The sequence below is a fragment of the Mya arenaria genome, chromosome 14 (assembly GCF_026914265.1).
Source record: "Mya arenaria isolate MELC-2E11 chromosome 14, ASM2691426v1".
Taxonomy (NCBI): domain Eukaryota; kingdom Metazoa; phylum Mollusca; class Bivalvia; order Myida; family Myidae; genus Mya; species Mya arenaria.
In genome coordinates this window covers 6,311,335-6,323,904 of record NC_069135.1, presented here as the reverse complement: position 1 = coordinate 6,323,904, position 12,570 = coordinate 6,311,335, and the positions used below count along the sequence as shown (strand labels likewise).

At 38.3% G+C, this 12,570-nt stretch overlaps 1 protein-coding gene across 1 annotated transcript in view; it reads right to left on the bottom strand.

The window, feature by feature from the left end:
• The window catches only part of LOC128217628 (uncharacterized), a 57,957-nt gene that overhangs the window by 15,029 nt on the left and 30,358 nt on the right, over positions 1 to 12,570 (bottom strand). Inside the window, exons 34-38 of the mRNA XM_052924894.1 lie at positions 3,908 to 11,824; positions 2,748 to 3,182; positions 2,368 to 2,464; positions 753 to 1,200; positions 422 to 537 (exon numbers count right to left, since the gene is read on the bottom strand). Of these exons, the coding sequence (XP_052780854.1) occupies positions 422 to 537; positions 753 to 1,200; positions 2,368 to 2,464; positions 2,748 to 3,182; positions 3,908 to 11,824 (9,013 nt within the window). The remainder of the gene's footprint in view (positions 1 to 421; positions 538 to 752; positions 1,201 to 2,367; positions 2,465 to 2,747; positions 3,183 to 3,907; positions 11,825 to 12,570) is intronic.

Sequence of the window (12,570 nt, the reverse complement as noted above, 5' to 3'; positions counted from 1 at the left end):
TTGGTGACATACAAGATAGCAGTTTTCTTATGGACAAACAAAATAGAAGCATTCTAAGTGACATCTAGTTTAAAATAATTCTTGGTGACCAGTAAATTTGATCTGGATTTGACTCATAATGTAAGGTTTTGGTCGGTCAGTTATAGCTATTTGTTTACTATCCCTTTGTTGTATTTGGCAGAGTGTAGATGAAGGAATGTGTTTCGCTCTAGTCAAACATCATGCAAAGTTGACCACCCTTTGCATTACAATACCAAGTTACCACTGTTGCACTGACATATTTTCTTTTTAACTGACAAAATTTAAAAGTTTGTCCCTATGAATGACTGACACTTGATTTTAATTTTCATGATGTGTGCATTGCATACAATACAGAAGCACTTTGAACATTCATTCACCCATACAATTTTACACTACTTACTGTCAGCAGGGTCTTCATCAAAGTCATAGTAGAAGAAGTCAGTCTGGTCAAGGTAGGCCTCTATTTCACTAGGGGTCTTGGAGTAAAGGTTCTGGATTACAGTAGGTTCCAGTGCTCTGGGTAAAGATAAAGATACAAAAGTGCTACACATTAAACAATTTCTCAAATCATTTTTATCCAATATCATATAAGACAATAAGAAAAACAATAACATTGTAATATTTGCTAAATTTATATTTCAATATTGATAATACTGCAGTTCATGATATCTTGAATGTAATTAGTGGAAAAACTCAAACTTCTAGTGAAAACTACACAATATAGTACTTACTTGTATGCAAATGCCAAGGAGTCATAGCATCCCACAAATGAGTCAGTTTTCTTCCACTTGCTCTCTCTCTGGCTGATCTGGAACTTGCCAATAGACAGAGCTCCACCTGCAGAGAACACCGCTTGCCTAAATTTCTTCTGCTTAAATGTCTGCAAGGTGCTACCAGTCTTTGAACTTAGCACATACAGGTTTATTTCCTTCAACTTCTTGCTCCAAGTCATGGCAATGAAATGCCAGACGTTATCCTCGAGAGGAATGCCAGTTGTGTAGGTTGTCTTCTTTCCATAGGAGAGTTGTAATTCATCGTTCATGTAGTCCAGACTGAGAGGCCTCCTTCCTTTGCGTTTGTAGGAGAAGATTACTCCATGACAGTCTGTGCACGTTTTCAGGTAGAACATGATCGTTGTTTCTATGCCGTTAAAGAGTTGGAAGTTGTTCACACTTAAGCCTGTAAAAATAGTAGCTGATGAACCTTCTGGATTGGAACATCATGAGCATTTTCAAGTAACAATTTGAGTCCAGAGATATCAAGCTGTGATAGCAGTATACTCAAGTAATTTGATTAAGAATGGTGTAAGTACATGTAATTTTATTAAGAATGGTGTAACTGTGTTGAACATGAGTGTGTAAATATAATAAGAGGACCAAGATGGCTCAATATCGCTCACCCAAGTAAAACTTTAAGGGTGCTCAAGATGTTTCAATAATCAAAGGGCAATTACTTTGGGTGACAGCAGTGATTTTGCCAATACACATTCTGACCAAATTTGTTCATGATTGGACAAAGGTTTTATGGTTATTGATTGGACAACAAACTGGACGCCACCCACCAAAATGCCTGCCAGCCTGTATGCACGTGAAACTATAATATGTCTCGTTTTCTTTTAATTGGGCATATAAAAACATGAAAAATATGTATTTGTTTCAAAGGGACATAACTGCAATATTTAAGTTGGAGTTAAATAACTTACTGTAAATAAGTTCATGAAGTTTGAAGTCGATATCTTCAATGATTGTCAACAATAATAATAATAATAATAATAATAATAATAATAATAATAATAATAATAAATGATTTTTTTGAAAATGTGTCAAAAGTTTCTAAAGAGAAGATTTTCAAAGTTTTCCATATAGACATGAAACAAAGACCTGGTGACCATGTTTTCTTGAATTTGATCAACGATGGGTGAAGGAGTTTGATACAGCTCACCTAAGGAGCATTTCTGTGAAATTATGGAACCATTTCTATTGAAGGAATCTGAGATAGGACCACCCGAGGAACATTCCTGTAAAATTTGTCCCAGTGGGTAAGGAGCAGAAGTTGTTTGAAAGAAATTATGACAAGGGATGACAGACAGGCAATCACCCTATCACAATAGCTCATGCTAAGCATTTTGTGCTCAGCTGAGCTGTAAAAGAGGCAAAAGTAAATCAAAACCTTAATGTATGACTTTATATGTATCAATGAAATATGGGCAATGCTTTTTTTTCAGCTCACACAAAAATATGCATATCATAAAAACAAAGAACTGTATATGTTGATATCAAAAGGATTTGTGATATTCTGTACATAAAATCTTGATTTGTGATCAATAAAAATGAACAATCAACTCACTTGCACTGCTACAGCATGCTGCCGAGCCTGCGACCTTGCCGGAGACTGCTGTGTTATCAAAGTAACTCTTGAAGCTGAAGTCCACACCCGCATAGCACTAAAACAATTGGGGAAAATTGTGTTTTTACTGGTTATATGAAACCTGCATACCACAGCTTCTTTCATTTCAAAATCATACCAATGTCGTGTTTGTTATGTGCAGAAATAGATATAGTAAGAATCTATAGCATGCTTTTTACTATAATATAGATTTCTTTTTTTAAAACGTTTAAAATTTCAGATATATATTACTTCCATTGTATGTTTGAGAACAGTTTTTCTGAAATCTGGTCATGTTGTGTATAAGATTACTGCTATATATCAAAATTTAAACAAACTACCTTTGTTCCTGTTTCTTTAATTAGCACTACATTAGATGAGGCGTATGTCTGGTATTCACTGGTGATGATGTTCCCTGCATCCTTACACAGACCCACATGATTCCTCTTGTTGTTATCAAGAACGACATTAAGCCTGAAGAAACGACCACCGCGAACGACTTTCATCTTAAACCCGAGATGGTCTACTCGTAGTTGTGTGGTTTTTGCATTTAATGTTCGCATGCTGAGTTGTCCAAGTGTTATATCTTCTTGATTCCATTCTGTGAGTTTCTCATCACCAATTGTGATTTTTGACTTGGCCTTTCTGCTTCTTTTCTTTCTGTTTCTTGAGCCAAACATCAGCTCAAAGTTGACTGATTGGTTATCATAGGTTATGTAAACTTTGTCAATGACTGTAACCTTTCTCCTCCGAATTTTCAATTTGATTTGTCGAATCTAAAAAGGAAATATACACACATAATTTTTATTATGGTATGAAGACATTAATCCCATTGATGTATTACTATTAGCAAACATTAAAGTAAATATTGGTATCATAATCTTAACTCAATATTGCGTTGCTGGTTTAATCTAAAAAAAAATAAGGCCAAAAAAAAACTTGGTTTGGTTAGGGATATATCTCTTTCAAAAGCAGGTAGGGTAAGTTTCAAAAGCAGGTAGGGTAAGTAAGTTTTTTGTTATTTTAGGCTTTGTGTAAGAATGCTATTTTCATAATTGGGGAATGGTGTTAAGGTAATCTTCTGTATAAAGGTTTGAGACTACATCTTAATTTTTTTATTTTTTTTTTTAAATATAGAGGATAATTGTTTGTTTCAGTGGAAGATCATAATATATTTCACTGAATAAGCACCAAGATATATATTTCAAGAGTGGCGAAGCGATGAGTTTGGAGTTTGCATATAACAAATTTATGTATATATTATTTTTTTTCAATTATTTTTTTTTTTACCAATAGACTAAAAAAAGGTAGGGTTGGTGCCTATTCACAGGTTGGGTCAATTAACCGAACAAAAAGTGTGGTTTTTTAGGTCTAAGTATGAATATCTACCTAAAAAAATACATAAAATGTGATGCAATGTTTCTATCGGCATGCTTTAATCATACAAATATATACATACATGTACGAGTATAAAAGAAAATTATGAAAAGCTTCAACTTACCAGAATCCTGAGGTTGGACATCTCAAGAAGAACAGCTTTGTCTAACGTAGTTTTGACTCTTTTCATATAAGTATTAAACATCCTTATCTTGCCTCTTTTTCCCCTGGCCGTGCACTTCACCCGTTTTCCAGTTGGTATCACTGTAATCACCTCCCCTCCCGATATGGTGGTTTCCACAGGGCCTTGTGTGGTAGTAGTTGTCACTTCGCCCACATTGGGATCTGTGTAGAGAGTGTCACAGTTCTCTCCTCCGTAGTACTGAGAGCATGTGCTGCACATGGTGTCTCCATTCCATTCTTCCTCGCAAGCACACTTCCCAGTGGTGGTGTTACATGTGCCGTGCTGGCTACAGATATCCGCATGACCTCCAGGACATTCATGCTGGCATTCGCTGCCCCAGTAGCCGTCAAAACACACACAGGCATCATTCTCTACTTTTCCAAATGGACACTGGATATTGCAGTTCTCTCCACCCATTCCTGCATATAACCTGTCTCCAAAGCTGTTACAAAGAGAGTCAGTGGGCAGGGCATTGAGATTTTCTTCCATCTTGCATAGTGTTGCTGCATTGAGAACAGAGTCAAGTGCATTGTCTACTGATCCACTTATTATAGAATCATATAAACAGCTTTTGTACATTAATTCTACCAAAATAGCATTGCAGGATCCAACAAGTGCTTGTTTCATAGTGCCACAATTTTCGACAATGGCTGGATCTGTTGTGTCTGGGACCACTTCATTGGCATTTTGATCTGTAACTCCTGCAAGGAGTATTGGTGGATCACTTTCTTGGTAGGAGTAAGTTCCCTCAAAGCCTATTTGACCAGTTTGACCTGTTATGAACTCTATTGGGGCTGAGGTTCCATCGTCAAAGTTGAGTCCCATGATTGGAATTGTCACTCCTGTGGTTGTTGTTCCAGAGAGAATAGCTGTAGAAGTTGTGCTCTCTGTATCATCATCTGTTTCTTCATCTGTTTCGTCAATTGTTCCATCTGTAGTGTCTGTGGTTGAAGTTGTGTTTATTGTGTTAGTGGTTGCCATTGTTAAAAAAGTTGCATAATCTACATTGGTCATAAAGCTTGCCTCATAGTCAGTTATATTGTTGTAAGCAGGAGTAATCAACACTCTATCGACAATCATGGTTGGTGGGTCACTGCCTTCAGGTGGGTCTGTGGGTTCAGACTGTCCAATGTTTTGCCACTGTCCTACTACTGGAGATACACCTTCTTGAATTGGTTCACCATATACAGCAATGGCTTCAGAAATGTTCAGCTGCTTGAATATTGTATTCCCACTCTCATGGATTTCGTGGAACAGTGCTTTACCGGTTTCTTGGTCAAAAGATAGACCAACATTGGTCCATTCACTTAAAGTGACTGGAACATTAGTTAGATACTCATAGGTGCCATATTTTACAGTGTAGAATCCTCCTTTACAAATTATTCCAAGTGTACTATTATCATTTGCTACACTTATGAGTGTTCCATCAGTCTTAGTTTCCATTTTTAATCTCATTTCAATTGAATATTGTGTTGAATTGGTAACAAGCATATCTTCACTTATCTTAGGCAGGGCAACTGATCCTCCATCAGATATTTTCAGAGCAGAGCCTGCTGTGACTTGTGTCTCCCCTGAATATTTGAAGATTGAATCTTGGTACGATTTGCTAATATTGACAAAGTAGTTGGTTAGATCATCAGTTGTTATCTCATAGTTGGGATTTGTTACAGCACTGGTAAGACCTTCAGCTTTAATCACACAAACCATGTCACCTTCTGGACAACTGGACACAGTGCCTTCCTTCTTGAGACCAAAGAGGCCTGTAGCTAATTGGCTTGCTGACTTTGAAATTTCCATTTGAACATTGAGGCTATCACCACTCACTGGAACGCTCAAGGAGAAGCTGTTTGGTCCTGTTATAGAAATGACCTCTTGACTTGTCTTGGTCACCTCATATCGGCCTGCCAGAGTAAGTGTTCCTAGTGCAATTTCTGCCCCATTCAGCTTGACAGTACCAGAGTCAGTTGGGTAAATGCTGACATTTTGCCCTGCAATTGAGAGAGCAACTGCTTTAAGAGCACTAGCATATAGTTCGGTTGGGCCAGTTTGTGCTTCTATTATCAAATTTCCATCATTATACAACTCTGTTAGTAGACCCTTGTTGTTCACCTGCAAGTATGCACCATCTGATGTTTTCAAATTACTTGAACTACTGAAAGAGGCAGTCACAGTTGATCCACTTGCACTATTAGGCTGGACTATTACTGTGCAGTTTTCTCCATAGTATGAGCTTGAGCATTGTGAGCAATCAGTTCCAGTGAAGATCAAGGAGCAATGGCATTCTCCAGATGTCTTGTCACATATGCCATGGTTGTTGCAAGGAGTATCCACACCCCCTGGGCAGATCTCATCACACTTCTCACCAAAGTAGCCATCAGCACAGGTACACTTTGTTGTGTCTGCAGGATCTGGGTTCACACAGGGAATGTCACAAGTTTCGCCCACAAAGCCTGCTATTGTTGGATCTTCGACACATAACAATTTGGTTGGGTTCTGGTCTAGTTCAAGAGTTGCTGGGTTTAATGGATCTTCAATTAGCTGGAGGTAACACAGTTGTGTATATGATTCTAGTTGTTCAGTTATGCTGTCTATGCCATTTCTTGCCACATAATCCATGCATTCGAAAATAAATACTGATTGTGCCCCAGATCCAAGACCATTACATGCATCTTGAATTGTCTGAATATTGTATGCAGCAATACAAGATTCATTAGCTTGCATTAGGCTAGTTTCAGTAGTGAATTCTCCAGTAAGCTGAGTTTCTAGCTCGGGAGCAGGGAATGTTGAGACTGCAAAGCCGGTATTTCCCATTCCAAATGGATCATGTATGACTGCATCAAAACCATGGCCAGATACATCAGTTATTGTTTGTCCTGATCCTTCATCGAATGTGTATTTAGCAGATGGTACAGTGCTTCCTTCTACATATACAGAAACATCTTCAATTTGTCCAGAGAATGAGCCAGTTGTTGCAGTGGTGACTGAGGCATCTTGAGGACCTGCTGGTTTTCCAAACACAATTCTACCTGCATCGGCAAAGCAATTATTTGGGACAATGAAACTCGTTGTTTGTTCGCTTCCAGGAACATCTGGATTTTCCACAGTTAATGTCATTTTCTCTGTGTCAGTATCTTGATTAAATGTCATTTTGCACCACTGCTCATCAGGACAAATAATTCCAGTATCTATTACAGTTGTATCAGCTTTCACCTTCACTTTGTTGTTATCTAAAAACACTTCAAATGTAGTTTGTGTAACATACTGGAATACGTTCCCAGTACTGGTATCTCCTTTAGGTAAAATGCTCATTTCAATTGTTGTTTGCTTAGTTTGGTCAAATACACCGTTAATGATGACTGAAGACACTTGAGTATAGGAATCACCAGAAGCAGTCAGTGTTGTTAATGAGGTAGTTGAACCATCGGATGTTCCAGAGTTACTTCCAGAGTCTGAGCCGGTGCCTGAACTCTCTCCTGATGTTGAAGAACTTGATCCTGATCCAAAAGATGTTGTTGTAGTGCCAGATCCAAGAGATCCATAGGTTCCTGAACTTGTTGATCCAAATGACAGAGATGTTAATGCTTCTGTTGACGGTTCAACTGCTGCATCAGAAAGGGTTTGTTCTTCAGTAGGGACTAGTATGGTGAGGTATGTAGATGAATCCTTGGCATTGTATGTGCTCTCTAACCCAGGTGGCATTTTACACATTGTGTAGTCAGAGCATTCAGTACAGTTGGTCTTCAATACAAGGGAATTTATGTACCCTTTTGACGAGAATGTTACTGCCAATGTAAGTGTATCTGTTACTAAACCAGCTTTTCTTGAAAGTATATGTGAATTAGTTGCTGTCTGCGTGTGGTTAAAATATTGTAAATAAGTCAAATCATACACTCCATTTACTTGAATGCGATTTTTTACTGCTAAAGATGTTCCATCAATTACGATGGTTTCTGTAAGGAATTTAATTTGAATTGATTTCAAGCATATGGCTGTTCCACATTTGACAGATTGTGCAGTCATGGCTGGATATTTATCAATAACAGTTGGAAGAGGTTTTAGAATAAAGAACTCATTAGCAGCACCGATGGAGAATCCAAATGTATTAAATGACAGAACTTTCAATGAGCCAGATAAAGAGCAAGTTTTTCCAATGTTAGTACCGCTTCCACTTGGGGTAGATGGTGTTCCTGTAGGAGGGGACGCAGTAGTTGGTGCTTGTGTTGGTGGTGATGCTGTTGATGATCCGGGAGCTGCAGTTGTAGTTGTTATTGGAATGAGGGGCCCTGAACCACTTGCAAGTGGAAGAGTTACATTGTATTTTGAACAGTCATCTCCGTAGTAAGGTGAAATGCAAGTCTCACAATTAGTTGCTGAATCAAAACCTGTCTTGCACAAGCATTTCCCATTTTCTACTTCACAAGCACCATTTCCAAAGCAAGGGAGGCCATTAGCATTTCTATTAGGGCATTCCTGAGCACAATTCCAATCCCAGAATCCTGTGTAGCAAATACAACCATCAGCTGTTGGCTCACCTTGCATACACCTGTGTCCACAGAAGGTGTCATAGTGTTCACTGGTGTGGTCTTTGCAAAGGTCCTCTGTAGGACTAGTTGCTGGGTTAAGGATCTCTTCACACAGATCAATATAGGCATTCAGGGCAGATACGTAACTGTCATCATTCTTACAGGCATCGAGGAAAGTGGAAGATGTGTCAGTGCCAAGTCCATCACATGAACTGATTACTGATTCTGTAGCAAATATTGTCTTACATTCCTCTATTCTAGTTTCATCTATGGAAATTGTGCAAGGAAGGGTTGATATCGAAACACCTGATTTATCAGATATTATCCAAGCTACCTTTCCTTGACTGGAGAACTTCATGCTTATGCCCTTGTTCGAATCATATGTGGTTGTGCCTGTGCCTTCGGGGAACCTGTACTGAAGCACAAGGCCATCTACACCAGTTATACCAGGGTCAGTCACCAGTGTGTAGATTTTCTTGTTATCTAGGAAGATATTCCAGACCCTGAGCTCACCGACGAGACCTAGGAAGTTACCAAAGTTCAAGTGCGGATCCATTTCCCATATTCCCAGCAGAAAGTGGCCTTGTGAAGGAAAAGACACAGCTGAATGGCTGTACTGTTTGAAGAAAGCTTTGGTAGTTTCCTGATACACTGATACATCAAACTTGTTGTTTTTCAGATCAAATGCTAGCAAAATGTGATACCATGTGTTGTATGTAAGAGTGAAGTCAGTTCCGAAAGTTGTATTGTACAGGAAAATCGTAAGTTTACTATCTACTAGGTACAGACTGAACTTATTATCTGAATTTGCTTTGTAGTATCCAACAATTAAACCATTATTTCCAAGTGTTTTCACTCTCACCTCCACTGATACATTGAAAGCTGTTGTTTCATAAAAGGAATCTGTTGGCATTCTTGGTGTCATTGCTCCACTCCCATTTATGAAGATGCTGTATCCTTTCATCATGTCTTGTGGCTCAGTAAAATCAACGTCTGGATATGTGTACACAAAGCTATTCTCAGGTTCAGTATTTCGGAGGTTTGTTAGGTAGACAGAAAACTGGTCGTCAATTATTTCATTGCTCACATCACTGTATTGAACATTGCTGCCATCCTCTAATTTGAAATCATCATCTTTGTTTCTATTACAGTTTCCGAGTAAGCCTGAGATGTCATTTGATGCACAATTTGTGCTTATCTTGACTGACAAATAGGATGAGCCCTCAATGAATGATACATCAATAACCAATGATCCTTTGACAAATTGTAGAGTCACTTTATCTATCCATGTAATGGTAGTCTCAGAGTCTATTGTATGAGTTGCAAGACTTAGGATGGTAACCAGCATTCCATCTTGCTCCAAGATAAGTGGATCATTCAAAATGAGAGGTGTCTTTATGATAAAGTTGTTGCTAGCAAGTCTAAACCATATTTGCTGAGTGCATGTTTTACATGATGCACATGGCCTCATTCTTGCATAAACCTGGATTGCTGCTGAGCTTGACTTGAAGAGAAGATATTCCCCAGGTGTAGTCATGTCAAACATCTGTCCATCAAACATTTGACAGTGACCTTGACCATAGCATGTGGCAGTGTATTGGCTCAGGCCTGAGGGAATGACAGCGCCCACAGATGAACAATCAACTCCGACATAGCCACTAGAGCAGGTCTCACAGCCTGTATCAGGATCAAATTTTTCAGATGAGCATATACAAAGTCCAGTATCAGGCTGACATGTTCCCCCTCCGCACACTTCACCCCTGGCGTAGGGGCACTGCTTCGAACAACCATATCCATAGTAAACCGCTCTGCAGTTACAAACACCATCATTGGCATTGTAGTCCCCTGCTCCAGTTACACAGTACACATTGCAGTTTTCACCGTAATAATCAGAATTTTCTGGTTTTTCATTGCAAAGGAGCGTTCCTGGGTAGGTCTCAGATGTTCTATTGGGTTCAAGCGTGTCATAGATTGGCTTCAAAACAGCGTCTCCAGCTGTTTTGTCATTTGTTAGGATTGTTGCAGTTAAACACTCAGTGTAAAATTCATAAAGAGCTGCATCTCCTAGGTCCCCACCATTTGGTATGCTGTATACCGTTTCATTACAATACTTCTCAAATTCTATTGGAGGATTTTCAATTATTTTGTCAATGACATCCGTTGCAGAGGGATAATCCATCTTGTACGTACATACAGACCACTTAATGTTGGCCCAGTTTCCACTTTCCCAGTTGAATGGGATCTTATACACACTACTGTCTGATGATGTGTATCCACTACCCTCATTGAAGCGCCAAATGTATGACAAGTTAGGCTGATCTGAAGAGATAAGGTAAACAAATGCTCTGGTAATTATGTCATCATTAATCTCAGCTGTTTTCCACACTATAAAGTTGTCAAGATATCCGTTGAATGGGAAATCATTGTTGTCATATGTCATACCGAGCATAAAGGAGCCACCAGGGGCAAAGATACCCTTAACGTTTGTGTCAATATTGAATGCATCATTACTAGCTTTAGTGTCGGCAACAAGTATAACTCGGACTTTTGTTTCAGCGCTCGACCAAACAAAAGAGAGTTGGTACCATTTCTGTAGCTCTACAGGAATTGTTTCAACTGTGTATGTTGTTTCTGATGGGTTAAAGATGGAATATGCAACATAAAGGTCACTAGTCACCATAGCAGAGATAATGTGTCCATTGTGATTCTTGTAAGACCACAGTGTAGCTGAATTGCCTGTGACAACTTCTAAGTAGAATATTATTTCAACAGTGATGGCATTCTCTGTGAAGTATTTAATAGAATAGCTTTCCATTGAGCTGGCAATGACTTGGATACAAGTGTCTCCTCCTTCACTGTTGAATTCTGGGATAACATCAGTGAATACACCATCATCAATTGTCCAGGAGGATACGAATACATTCTCAATGTTGTCTGTTGTGAGAGAGAAGGATGAATCGCCTGAAGTCAATGTGTTTCCGTTGCTTGTTGTAAAATCATCGGTATTATCATTGTCACAGGACCCTAACAAAGCCAGAGCACTGGAGCAAATTGATTGCTTGGCGTTCACTGTGACATCAATGTAGCTTTTCTGCATGTCAATGTTGATGTAGAAGTCTGTGAAAGAAGTCAGCTGGTACTGATTGTCCGAAACCTTTTTCAGAGTGCATTCTGGAGCCAGGGTGAGGCCACTTCCCACAGTGGTCAGTTTACCATTTATGTACACAGTACCTGCCCCGCCCTGGTCATCTGCCCTTATGACCACCTTCTGACCATTGATGGAGAATCCAATAGCACTTGTCATGGAAACTGGAACCTCGTTTGATCCGGACATCTGAAATGAGAACAGTTACAGTTTAAGACTTTTTACATTTGCAGCTTTTTTTATCTACAACAAAGAGATTTATCACTCGTAGCTCATACATAGTTTATTACTGCAAAAACAATTTGGTGAATTCAATTATTAAAATGTTTTAATCATAGGTCACTTCACATAGATTTAAATTCCAAAGGATGGAAAAAAAACTATGCAATTTTAAAATTGTTCATTTCTTAAATTTTACGTAAGTTTTAAATATGAAACAACCTGATTTCTCAAACCATATAATAAGCCTGTTATAGAAGCTAAACTTATTAATAACAACATAAAAGTAATCATACTATTTGTTTTTACTTTTACTGTATTGTTAACCTTTTGAGAGTCACCACTTTCTAAGTGAACTAATTGAAACTATAATTGTAACCTTAATCCTCTTTTGTGAAATCTGGTCCCAATATCACAAAATACTTAAGTCAAATCTCAAACTCAATCTCATCTCATTTTACCTTATAACATCAAAAATTATTGAAAAAATATATGTTTTTGCACATTTTTTAAACCGCATTCTATCATTGAGTATGTTGATTGAAACCTTTGGTCTAGATACCAATGGAAAAATATTCTAGTCTACAGCCCAAAATGTGCTTCGAGTACAATTCATTAACAATTACTCAACTTTTTTTTTTTGCTCTCGAACAAGTTTTCTTCGAAATATTGTCAAAATCTCTCTATAACACATTCTATGAGAAAATACATTCTCA